Below are 22897 nucleotides of genomic sequence, written 5' to 3' on the forward strand. Positions count from 1 at the left end.
GGGCCTTCGGTGAGGAAGCCCTGGTGCAGCAGCTCCAGCCGCTGCGCAGGCAGACCGCACGTGAGTCTCCAGGGGCCCGTGACCCCAGCGCCGCTCCAGCCCCCCGCAAGCCCTCTCACCCGGACGCCCACCTGGCTCTCGAGCGGCATGTTGTACACCTCCGAGTCCAGCAGCATGGTGCAGGCGCTGAACGGCACCGCCTGGTTCGCGATGGTCCTCGCCGCCCGGCAGTGAACCCGCAGGATCTCCTGTTCGCAGGAGACGATCAGCTTCTCCTGGAAGAGGGGGGCTGGTGAGCTGAGAGCCACCCGGGCCGGGCGCCCTGGCCCGCGGCTGCCCGCTTACCCGCTCGATGCTGTGCTGCAGGCGCAGCTTCCCACGCACGGCCTCCTGCTGCTTGAACAGCTCCTTCAGGGGCTCCGCCAGGGAGGGAGGGGGCGCGATCTGCGGTCACAGGGGGAGACGGGGGTCAGCGGGGGCCGTGAATCACCCCAGCCGCCCCACTTGCAGGAGTCACCCCAGAGACCACGGTCCCACGAAGACGCGGACGCGCTGGGGGATGCCTGTCCCCAAGAGTAGGTGAGCGAGCACCCGTCCCCTGCGTGTGGCTGGGAGGAGGGCGGCCGGGGAGGGAGCGGCAGAGGTGGGGGAGGCGAGGGAAGCTAAGAACAGAGGGCATCTGCACCTCGGCCCTTGCGCAGCCAAGAGGGGATGGAGGAGGGGCAGGGTGTCCTGTTTACCGCAGGCTTCACGCACCCTGAGACCCACTGGGACACAGCTGCCCAGAAGCCACACGAACAGGACAACTGGGCCCGCCCCTCTTCCCAGGGCGTCAGTGAGGGGGAGGGCTCGCCGGGGCACTACCCCCAGGTGCCGGAGGCCACCCCTGAACCCAGAAGGGCGCTTCTCCCAGGAGAAGAAGCCGGTGCTTCCGAAACACACAGGAAGCATGTCACAACAGCACCAGATACGGGCTGGAGCCTCTCGTGGGGCCAGGAAGCAAGAGCGTGTTCAGGAAGCACGGGACTGCCGAGGAGCCCCTCCCTGGTGGCCGAGGCCAAGTAGGGTGCAGTGGCTCATGTGGCCACGACCTCGGGCTGGAGGGGAGGAATAATGCCCACGGTACAGTGGCCGCCACAGACGAGACCCTCGGAGGGGCTGGACTCGAGGCCCAAGCTCAAGGTACATGCTCTCTTCCAACTTTTCGGTCCAAAATTCTCAAAACCCGAGATGAAGCCACCCAGCCGGGTCTCTGGCTGCACGTCCTGCCCATCACGCCCCGGGGGCCCAGGGCGCCGGCCTCCCCTTGCCTCTTGGGCGCCTGCGGTGGTCTCTGTATAGGGGTCTTGTTTGGGGCTGTTGTGGGTGTGAGGTCACCTCCATTTCACCCTCCCCGGCTCCAGAGGGTGTGGGAATGAGGCCTTGGCCTGCCCTCACCCCCAACAGCCTGGGTCTGGCTGCGGGGCGACAGGCTGTGAACCGGAGCCCACCGCTAGAAAGGGCTGAGCTCCAAGAGACACACAGGTTGCTGAGGGGTGAACTCGGGTGGCGGGGGTCCAGGGGGAGGCAGGAGCACGGCTTTCTCTCTAGTTTCCAAATGTTCTAGGTGGCCACGGTGCTGTTTGTCTAAATTTTAGTTACTGAAACCAAACAGCAGCAAAGTCTCACTGACCGGGGATCCCAGGCCAGGTTCCCCTGCATCCAGTGCCTCGGGCTCCCCCTCTCGGCTCCACTTCCTGCCTGGGAACAGGCGGCGCAGGCCGAGGTCTGAGCGCAGGACGCATCCCGTGCAGCACCGACGACCGTTACGGGGGCTTCTCCCAGGCCCGAGAGACAGAACAAGCCGAAAGCTGGGCTTTTTTCCTCACGGGGGTGGGGGTGGGGGTGGGGTGGGCTGGTCAAGAAATGAGGCAAGTCCGCCACACAGGTGTGGATGGGCAGCACCTGGGCAGCACCGCGAAGCCTGGGGGCCGTGGCGGCTCTGGCTACCACTGAGCACAGGTGGCTGAGATCAGCTTTACTGGCCGCGACGCCTATGCCTGCTGCCTGGGGGGGGGGGGGGGGGGCGGGGCAGCAGCATGTGGAGGATGCGCGCTCCCCGCGTGGCTTCCTTCATGTGGCAGGACCTGCCAACGGCCCGCGTCTGGGCCTGAAGAGGGGGTGGGGTGTGTGCGGCGGGGCTCGGACAGGTCACGTCTGCACAGACGTGGGGCGAACCACCAGGGGACGGGGCACGCGAACAGACGGCCGAGAGGCGGGGCGTGGGCCTGACTGGGCAGGTGGGGAAGCCCAGAAACCCAAGGAAGGACCTGCTCTGAGGAGGCAGGAGAGGGGCCCTCAGGCCTCTAGGGGAAAAGGTCTGGGCTCTGGCCTTGGGTTGGCACCGTGGGGCCGCTGGGGGCCAGGGTTGGAGTCTGGGGAGCCCTCGGGCTGTTTAAGGGGATGGAGGGGACACTGAACCAGAGAGGGGGCCAGGCGCGCCCCACGTGGGTGGAGCCTGGGTCAGCCGAGGTCCAAGCGCGCGGACTGGGTGGGAGCCGCCATGGGGCAGACGGGGGAATGACGGGGAGGACGGCGCAGCGGGTCCTGGGCCTGGGGGGCGGCCCCCCCCCGGGCAGGCACTCACCACGGGGATGTGCAGCTTGCTGAGGGGCTTGCCGTCCAAGAGGTAGGAGCCGGTGTAGGTGACGTACTCGGCGTAGCACTGGGGCGCCTGCGGGCTGATGTAGCAGAGGATCTTGCGCTTCTCCTCAATCTTCTTCCTGATCTGCAGGTACTCGAAGTACGGGTTGGACCTGTCGCTGTGGTAAGGCTCGATGTCGTCCAGCTTGATGGCGTCCACGATGGCAGCCAGTGTCTGCTGGATCACCTCCCGCGTCTGACGCGTGGACGTGTGCATCTGCTGGGCCAGCTGCTGGCTGGAGCGCTGGAAGCGGCGCTTGCGCGGGTGCTGGGCCTGGGGGTCGTCGTCCTCAGAGCCGCGGCCCTTGGCCCTGGGGGTGGGCGCGGCCGCAGCCTCCTTCTCGGTGGGCGGCGAGCTCTGCTTCTGCTGGTTGGCCAGCATCTGGGCCCGGGTCCTGGTCATGCGCTGGGGGATCTCCTCCACCTTGGGCGCCTTTGGGGCTTCGGCTGTCGGTTTGGGTTCCGGTTCGGGGGCTTCAGCCTGGACGCCGTCCGGAGGCCCCTCGAGCCCGGCACTGTCCTGGGGGCCGGCCCCATCCGCTGCGCGGGCCTGGGCCGAGCCGTCCCCGGGGGCGTCGGGAGCACTGTGGGGCGTGGCCAAGGGGTCTGGGCCCTCGGCCTGCTCGTCCCCACTCCCCGGTGGATGCTGCTCTGAGGGGGCTGGCGTGGGCCCAGAGCCAGGGTCGGAGTCCTCGGGGGCCCTCCCCTCCGGCCCGGCCCCGGCCTCCACTGTGGCCTCGGGCAGCGCGACTGGCTTCGGCTCCTCTGGGGGCTCGGGCGCAGGCTCGGCTGTGAGCCGGGCGGCCACCTGGTCAGGAGGCAGCACCCGCTGTTCGTCAGCAGCTCCCACAGGGACGTCCCCGCCGCTCGGGAGCGCGGGGGTGTTGTCCAGAGGAACGAGAGGACTCTCTTCCACAGGCTCTGCTTCGGCATCGGAAACATCCTTCGTCTGGAGAGGAAGCTCCGGCAGCGAGAAAGGCCCCAGGTCGAGGTCATCCTCGGTGGCGGGGAAGGCACCGGGCCAGGGCACCGGCTCCACCTGGCCGAGGGCAGACAGGTTGTGACCACTTTCCAGGAAGTTATTCTCCAGGGGACCCAGGGCCTCCACCTGAGCCACGGCCGTCACACACGCAGACTCGGGGGGTGCGTCGGGGGGCGCTTCCGGAAGGGACTTGCAGGTACTGAAGAAGGACTCCAGCCTGGAGGGAGGGGCGAACGCGGCTGGCTCTTCTGAAGCAGAGACCGCGGCCGGGACTGCTTCCCCGGCCTCGTCCTTGACTTCCAGTCCCGGCTCGGGGACCGACAGAGGGTATGAGACGGGCGACACCGGGTAAGGGGGCTCCGAGTGGAGAGACTCGGCAGGGCAGAAATGTTTCGGGGACTCCGGGAATCTCTGTGGGGACTTCAGCAGGAGGTCCGACCCCACAGGCCAGCTGGCCGGGTTTTCGGGGGTGCCCCCGATGAGGCCAGAGGGGAGGCCCTGCTCCACGGTGGCGGGGTGTGCCCACTCGACCGGCTCCTCTGTGATGACAGTGCTGAAAGGGCCCTCGTCCAGGGGCTCCAGGAAGCTGGGCTCCGGGGGGATGATGGCCGCGGTGGCCTGCTGGTCCTCCGTGGCATCCAGGGGAATGCCAAGGTCAGGGGGAAGGGCCCCCTCCATGGACGGGGCCAAGAGCTCGTCTCTGTGTGAAGGGGGGGACTTTGTTGGTAAGCCGGAGAAGGCGCCCTCTGGGGAGGGGGTGATGTTGGCTGCGGCCGCAGGCGGGCAGTGCAAGGCGTCCGCTTTGGGGGAGGGGATGCCATAGTCCGGGGAGTAATACCCCGGAGACAGGCAGGCGAACTTCTCAGTGGGTGCTGGGGGCCCCGGGGCCTTGTCCTCCGGGTGCTGCCCCGGCGAGCTGTAGCTGGGCGCCGCAGGGACGCTCTGCTGTCTGAACAGCTTGTCCCCAAGTCCGAACTCTTCCTCAGGGGTCCTCCTGATGTCCACAGACACCGAGCGGTAAAGGTTCGTGCACAGCGGCCTCGTAGGTGTCTGGCCCGGTGTTTCTGAAGTCCCACTGGCGGCCACGGAGAACCTGTCAAAGAAGGAGGGCGAGCAGGCGCTGGCGGACGTGCTGGACACGGGCTGGGGGTCTGTGCAGTCGAACATGAGGTCGGGGTAGTCATCGGCGCTGCAGGACGGGGTCCGGGGCGTGTGCATGGCCTCCTCGTAGCTGGGGCAGGACACCACCGAGGCGGGGGTGGGGACCCCGGTGGGCCGGCCGTGGTCCGGCCTGGGGGAAGCGGGCAAGACCTCTTTCATGTGGGGGCCTGCCAGCCAGTCTCGGGGGTCCACCGCGGGTCCCGGGTGGGGCTTGTTCTCGGCAGCAGGGGCGGCAGGGGCTGACTCCTTGAGCTTCTTGTCCTTCGGGGCAGGGTCCAGCCCCAGCGGCTTCTTCGGCGGGCCGTCCAGGCCCTTCTTCCGCCCGTCCTCGGCGGGCCTGGCCTTGTCCTTGAGCTTGGGGTCACCGGACCGGTGGCGCAGCTTCTCCATCTGCTTCATCCTCTCCTTGTGCCGTTTGTGGCGCTCCTCGATCTCCAGGTCCTTCTGGGAGAGCATCCGCTCGAAGCTCGTCATCATCAGGTCCCCGTCGCCCAGGAGCTTCTCCCGCGGCCGGATGTCTTTCTTACCGGGGTCTCTAACCGGGAGGAGCTTGTCGTTCCCATTGCTCAGCTTTACGGGGTCGCCCTTGTCCTTCTCCAGATTCTCCTTGACCTTCTCCTTCAGCTTGGCCTCGCCAAGCTTCCCGCCCTCGTCCTTGGGCTTGTCTCGGAAGGAGCCGGGAGGGTTGTCCTTGTCCCTGGCCGCGGGCTTAAGCTCCTCCCGGTGGTGCCGCGGGGGCCCGTCCCCGTGCCGGTCCCGGTGCCGCTCCTTCTCGTCCCGCCACCGCTCCCGGTGCTTCTCCCGCCGCCTCTTCTCCTTCAGGAGGCTCACGGTGCTAGAGCCGTAAGGCCTCAGTTCCTTCTCTACCTTCTTGGGAGGTTCTCTTTCAGGATCATTTTTCTCCTTCTTTTCGGTAGAAAACAACTCGATGGTTTTCTCTAACTCGTCCTCTGCGTCGGCCTTGATGCCGTAGGAGAGGCCGTAAGCGTCGGCCTCCAGGACCTCCTTCTCGTACTGGCCGCTGTCCTTCCGGCCGCCCGTGTCCTTGCAGTCGTCGCTCTTCTCCTTCTTCTCGGGCTTGTCCTTCCTGACCCGCTCTCGGTCATGGCTCTTCTTGGAGGAGGATGAGGCGTGCCGGTGCCGCTCCCTCTCCCGCGCCCGCTCCTCCGGGGGCTCCGGGAAGGGCGCCTCCAGGAGGGCGCCGAGGCCCGGGTCGTGGCCGCGGTCGGGGAAGCCGTCCGACGACGCGTCGCTGGCCTTGTCGTTGGAGTCCTCGCGCAAGTCCTGCAGCGCCGCCTCCTCCAGCCGCTCCAGCAGGCTCTTCTCCGCGTCGGTGCCCTTGCTCGCCTTTCTCTCGCGGCCCTGCTCCCGGTCCGGCCTCTCCCGGTGCCTGCTCTTGGCCTTGTCCTCCGCAGGGGGCCTCTTCTCCCCCTTCTCGGGGAGCCTCTGCTTGTTCCTCTTGTCCTGAGTGGAGTCCACCGACGCTCGGTCCTTCCTGTCCTTGTATTTTTCCGTGGACTCTCTGTCCTTCTTCTCTTTGTGCTTTTCCAAGGTTTTTTCTTTCTTGTCCTTCCCCCCGTCTGTGGCGCCCTTCTCCTTCTTCTTCTCTCTGATTTCTTTGTCTTTCTGCTTCTCCGCATGCTGCCTGTCGGCCGAGTGCTTCCGGTGCCTGTCGGGGGGGTGCGGCTCCCGCCCGTCCTCCCTCTCAGGGGGGCCATCCCCCCGCCCCTCGCCGGCCTCCCCGACTTTGAATCCGCTCGCCGCATAATCATCTTTTTCATCTTCGCTTTCATCAGTGAATATGTCTGCAATGTACCAGCTTTTCTCTTTACCCTTCTTTTCATCTTTTTTTTCAGAGAAGTCCTCGGAGAGAATTCCGGGGAAAGCCTTCTCCCGTTTGTCTTTACCTTGGTCGAGAGATGCCTTTCTGTCTTTGTCTTTGCCATGCTTCTCCTTGGCGTCCTTTTTCTCTTTGAAACACTTATCAAGGTCTTTGTCCTTCTGGCACTTCTCAAGCATCAGTCTTTCGTTTCTGTCCTTGTCACTGGGCTTCTCTTTGTGCTTCTCCAGCTTTAGCCTCTCCTTCCTCTCCTTCTCTCTCGCCGGGTGGTGCCTCTCCCAGGGCTCCAGGCTCTTCCCGAAGTCGCAGTCGGGCCTGTCCTTGAAGACTCCCTCGCAGCCGCACTCCTTCAGGTCCTCCCTGTGCGCCTCCTCGGGCTTTGCACGGCCATCTCTCCGCTCCTTGGCGGCCTCGGGGGGCTCCTTCCTGTCCCGGCCGCCTTCCGCACACTCCCGCCTCCTCCTGTCCTTCTCGCAGAGGTAGCCGGGCACGGCCCTGTGCCTGTCGGCAGCGTGCTCTCTCCTCCGCTCCGAGCCCCGTTCCAGGCAGTCCCTGTCCTTCTTCCGAGAGAAGATGTCCCTGTCCGTGCGCTTCTCCCGGGCCTTGTTCTCCCGCCTCTTCTCCCTACTGTCCTCTTTCACCGTCTCCAGGATCAGCCTGGCCACAGACTCGCTCTTCATGTCCCTGTAGTCTGTCACTGCAGAGTCCCAGCTGTCTTCCCCTTTGAAATCGAAGGATGAATCTGACAAGTCAGAGAACCACCGATCCTGGTCATCAGAAAGACTAAACTTGGTGTCTTCGTTCTCCAGAAACTGACTTTTGTTACAATACTCATCAAAAGCAGACTCCTCCCTATACACTTTTTTGAGTTTTTCTTTATCTTTATCCTCTTTGAAGGTCTTCTCCCTCTCTTTTGAAATTTTATCCTCTTTAAAGTCATTCTTTTTCTCTAACTTGGAGGGCCTGTCTTTGGACTTCTTCTTTCTTTCCTCCTTGTAGAGCCTCAGCTTTTCCTCTTTTGGAGATTTTTCCTTCAGCAGCTTCTCCTTGTCGGCTTTGCTGCACCGGTCCTTCTCCTCCCGGAAGGCCCTGCCCCCGTCCTTGTTCAGCTCCCTGATTCTCTTGAGCGACTTCTCCTCTCTGGAGACCTTGATCATCTCGTCCTTGAAGAGCCACTCCTTCTCCTCCGCCTTCATTTTGCTGAGCTTCTCCTCCTTCTTACAGGGGTCTCTCTCGTGCTTCAGGCCTTTCAGCTTGCCCTCAGCCGGCACGTCGTCCAGGAGGATCGCCTTGTCTGCCCTCTGCTTGGAGTCCTCGTACTCGTAGGTGAAGCTCTTCAGCTTCAGCTCCTGGCTGACGGAGCACAGCCCCTTCTCCTTGCTTTTGTGTTTATGTTTCGTCTTGTGTTTCTTGACGACTTTGCCCTCCTTGTCCAGCTTGGGGATGGCGCCGTCCCCGCCAGGATGGAAGGAGTTCTTCCTATCGGGCAGCGCGCCCTGCAGGCCGGCCCTCTTCCTGTGCTCCTGCCTCTTCCTGATCGGCTTCAGTGACTCCACGCTGGAGCCCTCGGAGGAGCCATCAGACTCGCTGCTCAGTCTCGTCCTCGTGGAGTCTGATAAGGAGCTGACCTCGGACCAGGCTGGAGAGGAGATGGTTTTCCAGTTGTCTGTCCGCCAGTGCTTGGCGTGCGGGTCCGCGTGGCTGGGGTTATGCTTCTGGGGGGCGGAGCTGCCGTGGGACGAGGTGGAGGAGGCGGACAGGGAGCTGAACAGGGCAGGGTCCTTCAGCACCAGCGGGGACTCCTTGAGGCAGCCGGGGCTCCCCGCCGAGCCCCCACCGTCCTCGCCGCTCTCCGAAGACTCGCTCTCGGACCCGGAGGAGCAGAACTTGTCGCTCCTCTTCCCAAACCGCACTTCTTTGCCCTTGATTTCTTTCTTTCGCTTCTTTTTCACTTTATTTTTCTCCTTCTGCTGCTTGCAGTTGGAAGGCTCCCGTGTCTTGTTACCAGGCAGCATCGTGTGAGCCGAGAGTCTCAGCTTCTCCCCGGTCCCCACGGCGACACCGACGTCCTCCTCGTCTGACGTGTCCGACAAGATGCGGTGAGACGCCTTCTTTGGTGCAATCGTGCTGTTTTTAGTGTAACTTTTCACTTCCATTTTGGGTATAGAAATAAAACTATTTGACTTAGTTTCCTTCCTGTAATCCTTTTTCAGCAAGTGTTTGTCGTCCACGGGAGGGATTCTGTCCTGCTCGTCGTCCTCGTCAAACTCATACTCATCCTTGACGGGGGTCACAGTTTTCTGGGGCTCCGGATTCTTAGTCTTGTGCTTCAGACCTTTCTCAAACTCGGAGTCCGTGTTATTGCCGTCGACTGAGCTGGAAGGTGCGAACGATGGGGCGTCGTCCTCCTCCTCGGAGCTCTCTGCGGGGACAGGGGGGAGGAGGTCAGAGGTGCTTCAGGCAGGGGCTGCGGGCACCTGGGGAGGGGAGGGGAAGGCGCCCGTCCAACAAGCGCGTCACCTGGCTTAGTTCAGGTTGAGGCTGGCCCCGGGCAGAGGGGCTACAGAGAGGTCTGCACAGACACGGGGCTGGAGACCCTGCACGGAAGCCCCCATCCCGGCTCAGGGGGGGGACTCCTCACGGGCCAGAAGCTCCCGTCAGCAGCAGGCATCCAAGGAGGCTGCCGGGAGAGCCCTGCTGACCGCGGTGACGCCACCTGCCCAGCCCGCGCCCCCGCAGCACTGACCGGCCGAGCTCTCCTCGCTGGACGTGTAGGTGCCCTTGCCCAGCAGCAGGTTCACCATGGTTGGGGAGCTGGCCACCTTGAGCGGCGTCTCGCCCTTCCTGTTGCTCTGCTGAGGGTTCCCTCCATACCGGAGCAGCAGCTTCACCACCTGCGGAGCAGTGAGAGGCCCGTCAGGGACCCTGAGAAACACAGAGCGGCCGCCACGCCGATGCGCAACTGCGGCCCCTTCACAGGGCCTGAGCACGACCAGGCCAAGGGGTGGAGGCTGTTCACGCTGCCCGCGAGGCCTCTCCCACCAAAGACCCACCACTCAAAACAGGCTGCTCCTCTCGAGCCGCCGGGTTCCTGCAACTTGCGGGGAAGGCTTTTATGGGGGGTGGGGGTGGGGGGTGGGGGCGTGTTACACAGTACAGAAAACAAAGACCAAGCTTGTGCAAGCAGGTTTATTGCATGTTTGTTTATTGCAGGAAAGTAAGATCACCTGTCGCTAATCCGTGCCCAGGACCCACTGAACGCAAGGACAGCAGACCCCACTTTACTGCGCTTCAGATGCCGTGTTGTCTACAGACGGAGGGTCTGCGGCGACCCTACCCTGCACCCAGCAAGTCTACTGGCGCCATTTCCCCGACAGCATTTGCTCACTTGGTGTCTGTGTGTCACATTTTGGTAGTTCTCGCGGTATTTCAGACCCTCCACCAGCAAAAAGATCACGACTCCTGGAGCTTCAGGTGACAGTTACATTTTTTAGCAATAATGTATTTCTTTTTTTTTTTAAGGCCGCATGGCACAGCATGCAGGATCTTAGTTCTCTAACCAGGGATTGAACCCGTGTCCCCTGCAGCGGAAGCGTGCAGTCTTAACCACTGGACCGCCAGGGAAGTCCCGCAATAATGTATTTCTTAACGAAGGAGTGCAACTTGTTTATAGATACTGCTATTGCACACCTAACGGCAACTGTCCAGTGCAGACAACGTTCAGATGCACCAGGAAACCAAAGAATTCTGTGTGACTCACTCCATCTCGATCCTCGCTTCACTCGGGTGGCCGGGGCGGAACCGACAGCCTCCCCCAGGTGCCTGGCAAACGGGACGGCGGCCTCCACTTCAGCCCGGGCTGCACGCAGGTGTGCCTGGGTCTGCATGGCGGGAGCAGGACACTGCTTCCTGGGCAGGCGCTCCCCTGCCCTCTGGCAAATCACCACGGTGCTGGACAATCCTGGGGCCAGAGTCAGGGCTCTGGTCCCGTGTCCTTGCTGTCTGCCAGCCGACGAACACCCCAACTGCTTCAGGCCACCACGTTCCCTGGCTACGGCCCCTGCCTCTGAGACCAGCAACGCAGGTTAAGTCCCCTCAATGCCGTCCTCCCTCCGGCCGAGAAACGGTCTCTGCCGTATGCAGCCCCGAAGGCCACCAGCCCACCCGGACAGTCCTGGGTCATCTCCCATCTCCTGGCCCTCAGCCTTCTCCCCTCTGCAGAGCCCACACCTGAGGCCACGTGTCCATTGTCTCTCACTGCTCCCTAATAACAAGTTTAAAGACAATTACACAAGCGGAGATTCAGGCGGCAGTCCTCTCCCTCCCAGCTCCATCACCTACCAGCCAGCCAGCCTCATTTCACCCATACCCCATACCTGCCCACTGCCCCGGGTATCTTTTTGTTTTTTAATTTTTGGCTGTGTCGTGTCTTAGCTGTGGCAGGCGGGACCTTTCGTTGCGGTGTGTGGGCTCTTCGTTGCGGTGCGTGGGCTTCTCTCTAGTTGCGGCGCGCGGGCTTAGTTGCCCCATGGCATGTGGGATCTTAGTTCCTTGACCAGGGATCAAACCTGCATCCCCTGCGTTGGAAGGCGGATTCTTAAGCACTGACCACCAGGGAAGTCCCTGCCTGCCCTGGTTTTTTTTAGCAAATCCCAGATATTTCATAAAGTTTTTCAGCATACTTCTTCTCTAAAACGGCTCTTAAAAAGCAGTAACAACAAAAACCCCATAATGCCATCGTCTTCCCTAAAACGTTAACTAATTCCTGACGTCAGCTCTGTAATCAGCACTCGGGTGTCCCAGGTGTCTCGGCATCCTGAGCTCAGAGCACCTCCCAATCTCTCCCTGCGCCAATGCGTCATTTTCACACTGGCCACACTGCCGGTTCCCTGACACCTCCCTACAGTGACCAGCGGGGCCGCCACGACAGACCAGATGCACTCAAACAGCTGCCACGTGTCCTCATCACGCACCACCCCAGCTCTGGCCAGGGGCCTCTTGGACAGTGTGGTGGTGACCGCAGCCAGGCCCTCACCTACACGTGCGGCTCCTGCATTGGACCTGAGGGGCCGTGCCCCAGGTGCTCGCGGCTCCTGGGCTGCTCACCCCATGTTGTCTACCCCCGTCCAGGCTGCCGGGTCTGGCGGCAGCACAGGGCCGAGGACAGGCAGAGCCCCCCTGCCTCTGGGTATGACCACTCACCTCCTAATGGCTGACCACACCTGAGTGGCCAGAGCAGGGCCCTGACACACAAGCCACAGACGGCGCGAGAGGCCACCCAGGTGCTGACCCAGGGTGAGAAAGCTGGGCTGGGGGGGAGGCGGGGCCTGTCAAAGATTCACTTCCTGGTCACCCCGCACACAGGAAGGACAGAGAAACAGGTGGCTGCGGACCAGTGCACAGTCTAATGGCAGGCCTGCCGTGGGGTCTGCGGGGAGGCGCCCACCTTGTAGTGCCCATTGTTGGCGGCGTCGTGCAAGGGGGTGTCATCATCCAGGCCCTTGGTGTTCACCTCTGCGCCGGCGGCCAGCAGCTGCTTCGCGACATCGTAGTAGCCCCGGTTACAGGCCTCGTGCAGCGCAGTCCAGCCTGGAAACAGACACTCAGCACGTACGTGATTTAACCCTCAGGAAGGTCACTCCCGCTGCTGGGTGGCACTCAGGAAGCGCTAAGGACAGGACAGAGGCCTGGTGGGCACCCAGACTAGAAATGCCGAGTGGTCTTTACTTGGGCGCCTCTGGGTTGCTCGTGACCTCTAGCGGTTAACCTTACAGACTAAGAATCTGAGAGGGTGACGTGGCCCACCGAGCTGACAAGGGTACAGGATCAATGAACACAGGGTCACGAGGGGCAGCCTCAGCCCAAGTCACCTGTCAACACACAGGGAGGATGTGCCCTGTCTGCAGACAGGGAAGCAGGCAGGGCGTGGCCACGGCCGCAGGTCTGGAAGGGCCTCCGTGAGCATGCGCTGAGGCCTCTCGGGGAGCAGCTGCTCACGTCGGCACGCACACAGAGCTGCCCCGTGGACAGATCTCAGGGCTTTGGAAAAATGCAACTTAGGAAAATCGCTTTCTTTTTTCCTTTTAAAAAAAAAAAAGGTGCTAAACTAGGTTTGGGTCCAACACCCAGGGCCGTGGGAAAACCTAGGATTCCACACGGGAAGGCCTCCTGGTCTCACAAACACTCCTCTCTCAGTGCACAGCTCTGGACACACAAAAAGAGCAAATCATCCTACGTAAAAGGGGGTCTGCCCCACGGCCCTCCCTCTGAGCTCTCACCTGCGAAGTCCTTGACGTTGACGTCCGCCCCCTCGCTGATGAGCTCCTTGATACGCCGGGCGTCCCCCCGGATGGCCGCCCGGTGTAGGCGGGTCTCTCCACGCTCATTTCTCTTGTTCACTTTATCTTTGGTTTTTGAGGCAGAATTGGGCGTCCCCTTCTGACACACTGTCGACTGGGAGGGGTGCTTTGGTGTCGTGTCCACTGCAGGCCGAGGAGAGGATGGGCGGAGGTTACCGGGAGGGACCTGCGGGGCTGGGCCACCGTCCCGAAGGAGGGCCTCCCAGGCCCCAGGACCACCTGCCCCCAGGGCTCACCTGGGCTGTTGGCAGACTCCTCGGCCGTCATCTGCATGAGGAGAGCCACCTGCTGGCGCTCCGAGAGCGGGTAGCCGGCGCGGATCCCGGACAGCCCCATGCCGAACAGCAGCCCGGCCTTGCGGGCGACAGGCTCCTTCTTGATCCTCTTCCGCTCGGGACCCTGCTTCTCTGTGAGGCGTGGAGGAGAGAGGGGAGACTTCATGCCACGGAGCCCTCTGACTCCGGGGCCGCACAGCCTGCGGGGGAGGGGAGGGACAGCTGGCAGCACGCACGCTGCCCGTCATCACCTCTTCCGGCAGTAGCTGTGCTGGGGACACGATTCCGACACCTCGTCACCAGCCACTGAAGCCAAGCCTGGCCCCCACCGACCGTCCACCGCTCCAGGTGCCTCCCCAGACCGTGCCCTGCGCGCCAGGCGGCGGGACGGACGACCCCGAGTCCCGGCTCACTCAGGACGGGCCTCGGTCTAGCAACTCCTAGTGTCTGTGGTCCAGGTCCTCCTCCCCACCCCGCCTCCAAAGAGTTCAGATGTAAATGCAAACACAGCTTGGAGACCCGCGGAGAGGTCAAGGCTGGCTGGGCGGTACTGTACCTTTCTTCTTGCTTCTAGGAGCCTCCATCTCATGCCATGGCGCTTCGAGGAGCGAACCAGCCTTGCAGTACCACGGCGTGGACTGAGCTGGAGGCATCTAAAGGCATCAACACAGAGCACTAACGAGATACGGCGCCGGCCCGGCGCCCCTCAGCCTCCTCACGACAAGCATACTGTGCTCCTCTGGCCCCTCACCTAACACCCTGCCGGCCTCAGGCAGAAACACTGCGCCGTGTCTTTCACAGGGGCAGGGGGAGCGGAGAGAAGAGACACCCCCCACTCCACGGACCAGGAGCCAAAAGCTCACTTTGCTCCACACTCACCCTCCTACTCACAGGAACTGGGGCTCCGTCGAGTCTCAGACCCCTCCCCTGCTGCCCTGTGTGCTCTGGGGAGCCCGGGGATGGGGGGGCCTAGGTCACGGGTGCGGACCACGGGGAGGGAAGCTGGGTCGCCACGGGGCCCGGGTGTCTGAGGGGCTCTCCCTGCCCTCCGCGTCCCCGGGCTGGGGCGACCTCTCCACTCCCACAACTACAACCCTGGGCTGCTCTCCACCTCAGGCCCCACAAGCGTGTCACGCTTTCCATTTTCTTACAAAGCGTTTTCTGTAAACAGTTATTTCCTTAAAAAGTACCTTAAACTGCCCTTTTAAAAACTAAAGTTGTGATCTGCTGACAACGGTGATCTGTGCATCTTAGGTGATGACCCCCGAGCACCACACGCCACCCCGCCAGCAACAACTGGTTTCTAACCAACGCACGAGGCATAGGCCCAAGCAAGGAGGAAACTCAGAAAGGACGCTCCTCAGGGGTGACCAAGGACCCCGCTCGCCTTCTCCCCCGCCCCCAATTCCCCCACGGCCCGGCAAAAGCAGTGAGGAAAGGGCGGCACATGGCCCCGGCTCTTCGAGGAGGCCTCTGCACAGGGCACAGCTGGTACCCAGCAGCTTCAAGGAGCCCCAAGAAACGAAGCCACGCTGGGGCAGTGGCCGGACCTGGGCAGGAGCCTGGCTCAGAAGCTCTCCCACAGCTGAGCGCCACACGGATGGGTCTGGGGGTCGGGGCAGGGGGAGGCCGTGGGGCCCTGCTCTGCCCAACCTCCTGGGAAGCACAGCCTGGCCTCAGACAATTGGGGTGTCTGGCCTCTCAGGGGCGGTGGAGACACGAAGCCCCCAGAGGAGAGGACGGAAGCAGAACCTCAGCGAAGCGCGTGACCCCGCGGCCTCCCGCGGACTGTGGGCGGCACCTGCCGAGTACACTGGGTCACCTCGGGGGTGGAAGCAAGCAGCCCAGCCCCCTCTCCGCGGCGCACGGGTCTCCAGGACAGACGCGCCCGTGATTTAAGATGCCAGAGGAGCCCGGCAGAAGGGCCACAGCCACCTCTGTCTTCAAGGGACCGTGCAGCCAGTGGACGCCCAGGACCAGGGAGGTGCCTCGAGGGTCTTGCCTGCGCTGCTGTTGAGTGGCAGCGAAGAAGCAACTTCTACCCAGAGACTCTGATGTCGGCGGCAGAGCTGGGCCCTGTGGCACCGGCCTGTGGTCTCAGGAAGGGGCTGGGAGAGCTGTAAGGCTCAGGCAACCCCAGCGCGAGTCCACACCTGCCCAGGGGCCCTGCTCACCCCACACGTGGAGGAGAACAGACTAACCCAACCCTCTGGTCTCCCCAGGCTTAACACAGGGAAAAACCCCAAATGTAATCCCATCTCCTGAGACGCCAACTTCTCGGTGGTGGAGTGTACTTCTCTACAGGTGCCGCGGCTGCCGGGATCTGGAGAGCCCACGTCTGGCCGGGCTGGGCGTCGCAGGTGGAGCGGCTGCCCACGGAACCCGGGCCACAGAGGAGCGGAGGCCGGGGCGCTGGTGCTGCAGAAGGGCCTTCCTGCCCAGCCACTGCGTCCTGTCGGCAGGGGCCAAGCCGGGGGTCAACCCAGGTGAGACCTGCAGAACGTCCTTCCTGCCCTGCCCTGAGGTGGGCAACGGCCCCACCTGCCAGCGCTGGGATGGGGGCACGGCAGAGGAGGTGCCCGGGCAACGGCCCAGCTCCCTCAGCGCTCTGCCAGCATTTTGTTTCTCACATCCAACCGGAAGCAGAACAGAAGTTACACGAAGCCCAGGCGGCGTGTGTCAAGCTGTAGACTGGAAAACTGGCAGGTCCATGTGAGTGGCGAGCAAGGCCAGAGGGTGCTGTGGAGGCGCAGGGGCTGGAGCACACCCTGCCCCCTCGTTCTCCGGGGACGCCAGCCGTGCCATCTTCCCAGGGTAATGGGGGGAAGGCAGTCTCACGAGCCTGGACAGTCCCCTCACCGTGAGGAAAGCGAAGCACAGCCGTGTGACTCGGCCTGTATGTCCATGGCGCCTTGATTCTCACGCTCAATCACCTCGCTGGTCCTCTGTGAAATCGGGGCCACGTCTATCATCTCTTCCTGGGACACGGTCACCCAGCTAGCAGATGCAAGGATCCCCAGCCCCCCAGGCCATCCCTGCGTTTCCCCCTAAATGCGTTCCTGTCTCCCCCGGAACACGCCTCTGCTCTCCTCCCACAGCCCCCATGGCCTCTGCTGGGGCTGGGCCTGCGGAGGGCGCAGCCCTGAGGGCCTCTGTTTCAGGACCCAGCACCCAGAGTCCACTCCTCCTGGGGAGTTTCACTCCCCAGCAAAACTGACGGCGTCCAGTGGAGAACTTCCCCGAGTCACGGCGAATCCTGGCAGCAGAGACACAGAGTGAGCTTCTGGGAGGTCTCCTCTGGCTTCCGGGACGTGGTCTGCAGACACTCTCCCGGCCGCCTTCTGTGTCCCCTCGGGCGGTCCCGTGGTTCCACACGACGCTCTGCGTGGAGCCTGCACCCTGCGCAGACACCGGCGGCCCCGTGTGCTCCTCCTGGACCCCGGTCGGCAACTCCCCTGCTTCCTTCTGTGCGTCAGCCGAGGCGGCGTCTTCAGGTTCAGCAGCTTCCAGCTCACTCACCCTGCTCGTGGTGGACCCGGTAAGCGCTAGAACCCGTCCCCCGCCCGAATGCTTCGTTTCAGCAATCGTTTCTGCTGCCTCATGCTCTGTTTTACACTGTGAAAACCCTGCCTGATCTTCTGGACGCTGTTCTGTGTCTGCTCGGGTGTCTTCCTCCTGTGGCGGCCATCTCTGGGTCCAATCCTCATCTCCGCTCTGGGGCTAGGAAGGCGCACAGAGGCCCAGGGAGGGCCAGCCCCATGGGGGCAGGACGGCGTGAGCCTGGGGAGCCCTCTCGGCCCCCAGGCGGGAGGATGGCATCTTCCAGCCAGAGGAGTCGGCAGGCACGGCTGCCCTCAGCCCGTCCACTGGCACCAGACGCCCCGTGGCTGACAACCAGGGCGTACCACGTTGCCGAAAGTGGGAAATCTAAGACTCTCCTCAGATGTCACCATCGTCAGGGCTCCGCCCTGTGGTGGGGAGGGGGCGGAGGAGGTCCTCGGTCTCCCATGAAGTTGCAGGGCTCGGCCCACGGCAGGCTGATGGGAGGTGGGTGGTCGGCACTGGGGCCTGCTGTCCCAAGAGCGGCCCGTCCCTTGGCCCCAGAGCACACCTCCCACACCACACAGGGCCTGACCTCCACGATCAGTCACAAACACAGGCTTCTGACCAAGGAGCCGGCCCAGGCACAGTCCACATGTGACAGATACCCCGTCAGGTGACGTGCTGCACGGGGTCCTCCCCGCATTACACTCCGACCCTCCAAGCGCCACTGGACCCACATGGGCACCATCATTCAGGCTGTGGTGACAAACGGCTTCCCTTCCGGTTTCCTGCTCTGTGTCTCCTCCTTTTCCTTTTTAAAAAAAATTTCCAGCATTGATCGTTTAAAGAAAGAGCGGTCTGTGTGGCCTTCAGCAAGTCCCCGGCCTGAGAGGGACAGGCTGGACCCCCCACGTCTCACTCCCCCGGCAGAGGCTGCTCCAGCTCCAGGTAAGGGTGACCACAGAGCCGTCCCCCAGGTGACCGTGATCAGGAGGCCAGAATCCATGGAGGTGAGGTGGGCATAAAGGGCCTGGACAACAGGGGTTCCCAACCACTGACCCCAACTTTCACGACAGCAGCGAATCATAATCCAGACCGCCAGCAGCGCACGAACAGCAGCATCCATCCCGCCAGCCCCAGCCTGCCTGGGGGCCTCCGACCACCCCTCGAGCTCCCCACACCCAGACCCGGGAGTTCACCGGGTGGAGCGGCCACCCTGACCCAGGCCAGAGAGAAGCGGGCCCAGCCACGCCCTCTCGACTTGGCCTGGGATGGAGGTGGCCAGCGTCCTACACCAGTCCTGCCCGCTCTGGGGTCCCGAGAGCTCCAGGGTCACAGTGTGGGTGGCATGTGCCCTCCCAACCAGCGACTCACAGCGTGTCACGCCTGGCAGGCGGCCAAGCCCCTGCATGGTCAGCCACGTGACCTCCAGCATTTGGCAGGGGGCATGCTCAGAGCCCAGCGCCAGTGGATCCCCGCACACAGGGCAGCCTTGAGCAGGAGTCCCGACAGGCCCTGCCCACCAGGGAAGCTGCGTGCCCGCCGCCTCCGTCCCCAAATCCCAGCCCTAGACGGGTGAGCTGCTCACACATCCTCACTGCAGAGCCAGCACAAAGTAGAAGCAAAGAAACGTTGGGAGCTGAGAACAGGCCCCTCTCTGAAGGGCCCTGGGGGCTCCAGGTGGGAGGCGGGAAGGCTGCTGTCAGACTGAGCAAGAAGCCTGCAGGGCTTCATCCACACGGACCTCAGCAGGAGGTGTGCGTACACTTACGTTGCGGGGAAATTAAACACATAAGAAGCAGACAGCAGAGTATAATTTGAAGCAGGTCCTGGTCCCACCAAGACTGGCACCGGGCAGGAGGGCCCCCCTCCCTGCCTGCAGGCGCCCGCCCGCTGGTGGCCTGAGCTCCAGGGAGGATGCCCCAGCCCTGACTAAGCGCTGCGGGCCTCCTGGGGACCGGGAAACAGGAGGGTGCTCCCAGGGAGCCCGAGGGTCTCTGGGGGATGCTCACCAGCCTCCCCCGCTCAGGGAGCACAGCCGGAGAAACTACTGGCCACTTGCAACCGTCCCGTGAGTGCCAGGCTGCATCTTCCCAGCAGGGGGCGCTGGAGGGACACGGCAGGAGCCAGCAGGCAGGGAGGGGACGTGGGAACACGGGGACCTTCAGCCTCCCTAGCTCGGTGCTCACCAGAGTTGGCACTTCTGTACAAGAGCCTCCCCATCTGCCCTGGGGCGGGCGGGCAGGCAGCACCTGGTGGAAGCGAGGCCTCTCAGAGGGAGAGCTTCACTCTGCCTGGCCAGGCGGCCGCTCACCAGGAAGGGCAGGGAGGGGTCAGTGACCAGGGCTGCAGGCGAGGTGCCCAGTCCTGGCCCGAAGGATGAGACGCTCCCAGTTACCGGAGAACAGTTCTGCCACATGACCAAAGCAGGTGTACAAGAAAGCTGCAGGGTCAGCCCCGAACCCCGGGGGCGGGGGGGATGGGCAGGACACAGTCACCCAGTCGAAGGCCCCCCTCCTCCCACACTGTGTACTACTGAAAAAGCCGGCACATAAGCGGAGCCATGCAGCTCACAGTCGTGCTGTTCAAGGGTCAATGGTACAGCAAAACTGGCCCCCAAAGGGATAGCCACTCAACAGTAAGAGGACAAATGCTGGACTTTCCATGTATTTAGACTTTGTCCCTGCCTGGAAAATCCCACTTGCAAAACGTTCTTCAGTTTCCCACCTGCCTGGCGCCCCGTGCTGAGATGCCAACCGTCCCCCAGGCCTGCTGGAGGCCGCCTTCACGGCCAGCACCCCGCAGACACCCCCGAGGACGCCGCGCCCGCCTGTGCTCGGGCAGGGACATCCCAGAGGACGACACCGACCTGCAGGCCCCCAGCACCCAGGAGGCCGCACCCAACAGCGACGCCACGCCCTCCAGTACCAGAGCTGGCTCGGGCACCCAAGCCTGAGCTGGGCCTGTCTCTTCTGCACCCAGAGCCTGAGGCACAGGGTCCCTGCGAGGACGCCCACCTCCTCTGCCCTCCTCCCCGGCCCAACCCCTCCCCTTGCGGAGGACCCCGCGGAGGTCGAGCCGCCTGCCCCGGACCCAGCCATACCCCAGCTGGCACCACCAACCCCGCCAACCTGCCTCACCAGCCTGCACCTACCCCAGGTCATGCTCAGTGGCTGCGAGCCCGGGGCGCACCCACCTGGGGGTCGGCCGTGCAGGAGGCGCTGTGAGCGAAGACGTTCATTTCAGGCTGTTCCCCCTGCCATTTCTCCCAATTCTCTCACATTTATGTCATTCCCGTACCTGCCATTTTCCTGAGACCTGACACAAACCCTCACGTGCAGCAAAGCCCCCTGCCCTCCGCCCGATCCTGGCAGGACCTCTGCTCCTTCCCCCGTGGCTGCATCCTGGGGGACCCAGGCCCCCTCGCGGCTCTGTGGATCCACCCCACACCTGCCCCTGGCTTAGGGGGTCTGCAGTCAGATGACCGGCAGGCGGGGGAGGCCCAGCACACCAGGACCAAGAGGAGGAGTGTGAGCCGGCTGGCAAAGGGGCCGGGTTCTTGCCTGGACCCAGCACACGTCCCTGCAGGCAGCTCGGATGGAACCAACCTGAAGGCACACGCGCCACGTGGTGGTGAGTGGCACACCCGCAGCGCACGCGCAGGGGGACTGCGTGCCTCCTGCTCGTTCTCACAGCTCCCTCTGGCCTCCATTTCAAACAACTGGGTTTAATTTATGTGCTTCTGCAGCCCTGAGGGGAAACACGTTTATCCTCCCATGTGAAGTTCTCCAGAGGCTCTCCTTGAGAGAGAGGAGCCCGTGCTCACACGCACGGGAGGCCCCTGGGCAGGCTGGGGCTGGGGGAACGTGGCTTCTGTGCACACTTGCGGGAATCCTCTGCCTGGGAATCTGCCCTGTCAGCTGTGAGTCACCCCCTCCCGGGTCCGGGCTGCAGAACTGGGGCGCCGGGGGCGGGTGGGTACCTGTGTCCGAGTCCTTCTGCTCTCCATTGGCGCCCACAGTGAAGGGCAGCTTCCGCTTGGTCGTTCGCTCTCTCACCTCCTTCCCACCATCAGTGCGGTCCAGCTTTGGGGTCTTGGTTAGAGAAACTTTATCTTTATCCTGGAAAAGAGAGTGACGCTTTCAGACGCTGGCCCCAAGTTAGACTCTCAAAGTCCTTAGGTCTAGCAGGACTTCACGTGCCCGGAAAGCAAGTCTCTTATCTGGGCAATGGACACCCCTCCTGCCCACCAGGCTCAGAGGCACCCACGGCCCTACCACCTCGCTGCCTCCTGCCTCGTGTTCCCAGAGATGGACCCAGTAACGGGGAAAACGCACCTTCAGAGGGGCCTGCTGACAGACGGAACCTGCCCTCTACTGGAAACTCTCCCCGTGACCGTGAACGAAGGGGCCCGGCCTCGCACCAAACGGGAGAGAATGTCTGCCCTGAGACGCTGGCTCCCCTCCAGCGTGTCGTCCCTCGCCTGCCCGGGGCCTGAGCCACCTCTGATCACCACAGGCCTGTGACACTGCAGGGCCGTCTTTGGGACGGATCTTGCAGCCGCAGCAGCCCCGGAGCAGAGCCCAGTGCGGGCGACCCAGCCCAGAGCAGGAGCTGGCTAGAGGGCGGCCGGGTGTGGCCATCGCTCCCAGCCCTGCTGACCTGTAAGGACCCGGGAGCCCGAACTCCAGCCTCAACCTGGGAGGTCCAGCTGGGCGTCTGCCTCGCCTGCCACCGTCTGCAGAACCGGGGGAAGCGCCACCTTGGGGGGGGGGGGCGGGGGGATCGGGATGTGACACGCCTCTCACAGAAAGGGCAGCACACAGAGCCCTGAGGGTGGGGTGCGGGCGCTCAGCAGAGCCTCAGGCTAACCAGCTCCCCGGCTCGTCTGCCCGCAGCGCACCGCACCGCACCACACGGGCCAGCCAATTTGCGTTGCTGACATGGAGGACGGCACTGCTACCGCCAGGCGGCCCCTTCTCCAGCAGCAGGCTTCCTTTCTGGAATCCACCCCGGGGAGGCGGAGGCAAACACACGGCCCTCACAGCAGCCCTCACGGCACTGGGGCGTCGGGTGCTCCTGGGAGGGGACGCCCAACCCTGAGCGGCGCGAGTCCTGTCTCCCGGGGCCCTGAGAGTCCTCCACTTGACTGCCACGCCGTGCCCTCCAGTCTCAGCAGGCAACGAGACACCCTTGGGTGACCAGGGAGACCCCGCCACAACACACCGCCAGCTCCGAGGGCACCCGGAGCGCGAAGAGGGACCAGCAGGCAGAGCCCGAACCTCGGCCGAGCCGGTGCCAGAGGCACCAGGACACAGGCCCGCTTGTCACCACCTGCACGCACCTCCGCCCCGCCCCCCGCCGCCCCTGCCAGGAGAACAGCACCCACCAGTGAAAGCCCCAAACTGTAATAAGCAACCTGCCACCAAAAAAACTCCTGGTCCAGTTCGTTAATCTGATCGACAGACACAAAAAAAGATAACACAAATCACACTAACAATGTATTCAGAAATGCAAGAAATTAAAAAATCAATGTAATTCACCACACTAAGAAAATAAAGGACGGGGACTTTCCTGGTGGTCCAGTGGCTAAGACTCCACACTCCCAATGCAGTGGGCCCAGCTTCGATCCTTGGTCAGGGAACTAGATCCCACATGCCGCAACTAAGAGTTCGCATGCTGCAACTAAAGATCCCGCATGCTGCAACTAAGAGTCAGTGCAGCCAAATGAATAAATATTTTAAAAATGCTTTTTTTAAAAAAAAAAAGGATGGAAAATTATGATCATCTCCACAGCTGCAGAAAAGCCCTGAGGTCCTGAGACCAACTCCCAGCACACTGTGGGGAGGGACGTCCCCCACCTGACGCAGGTTTGGTGCAGAAGATTGGGTGCCACCCCCGAGAGGGGGTTCAAGGCAGGAATGCCTATACTCACCACATCTACTGAAAAACTAAACCTATTTTTTATTTATTTATTTTTTTTATTTTATTTTATTTTATTTTTTTTTTTGCGGTACGCGGGCCTCTCACTGTTGTGGCCTCTCCCGTTGCGGAG

The 22897-nt window shown here is 62.9% G+C and overlaps 1 protein-coding gene across 11 annotated transcripts in view; it reads right to left on the reverse strand.

Moving 5' to 3' along the window:
- Positions 1-22897, reverse strand: part of ANKRD11 (ankyrin repeat domain containing 11) — a 172865-nt gene that overhangs the window by 4244 nt on the left and 145724 nt on the right. For 9 of the 11 annotated variants that reach the window (XM_060130819.1, XM_060130826.1, XM_060130817.1 and 6 more), the window contains 8 exons: positions 20825-20963; positions 13261-13431; positions 12944-13147; positions 12112-12254; positions 9412-9559; positions 2627-9087; positions 346-444; positions 132-275 (listed from right to left, as the gene is read on the reverse strand). In XM_060130819.1, coding sequence (XP_059986802.1) covers positions 132-275; positions 346-444; positions 2627-9087; positions 9412-9559; positions 12112-12254; positions 12944-13147; positions 13261-13431; positions 20825-20963 — 7509 coding nt within the window. Of the gene's footprint in view, positions 1-131; positions 276-345; positions 445-2626; positions 9088-9411; positions 9560-12111; positions 12255-12943; positions 13148-13260; positions 13432-13855; positions 13953-20824; positions 20964-22897 lie in introns of all 11 variants that reach the window. The other 2 variants (XM_060130828.1, XM_060130827.1) reach the window with 2 other exon arrangements.

The sequence above is a fragment of the Lagenorhynchus albirostris genome, chromosome 19 (genome assembly GCF_949774975.1).
Source record: "Lagenorhynchus albirostris chromosome 19, mLagAlb1.1, whole genome shotgun sequence".
Classification (NCBI taxonomy): domain Eukaryota; kingdom Metazoa; phylum Chordata; class Mammalia; order Artiodactyla; family Delphinidae; genus Lagenorhynchus; species Lagenorhynchus albirostris.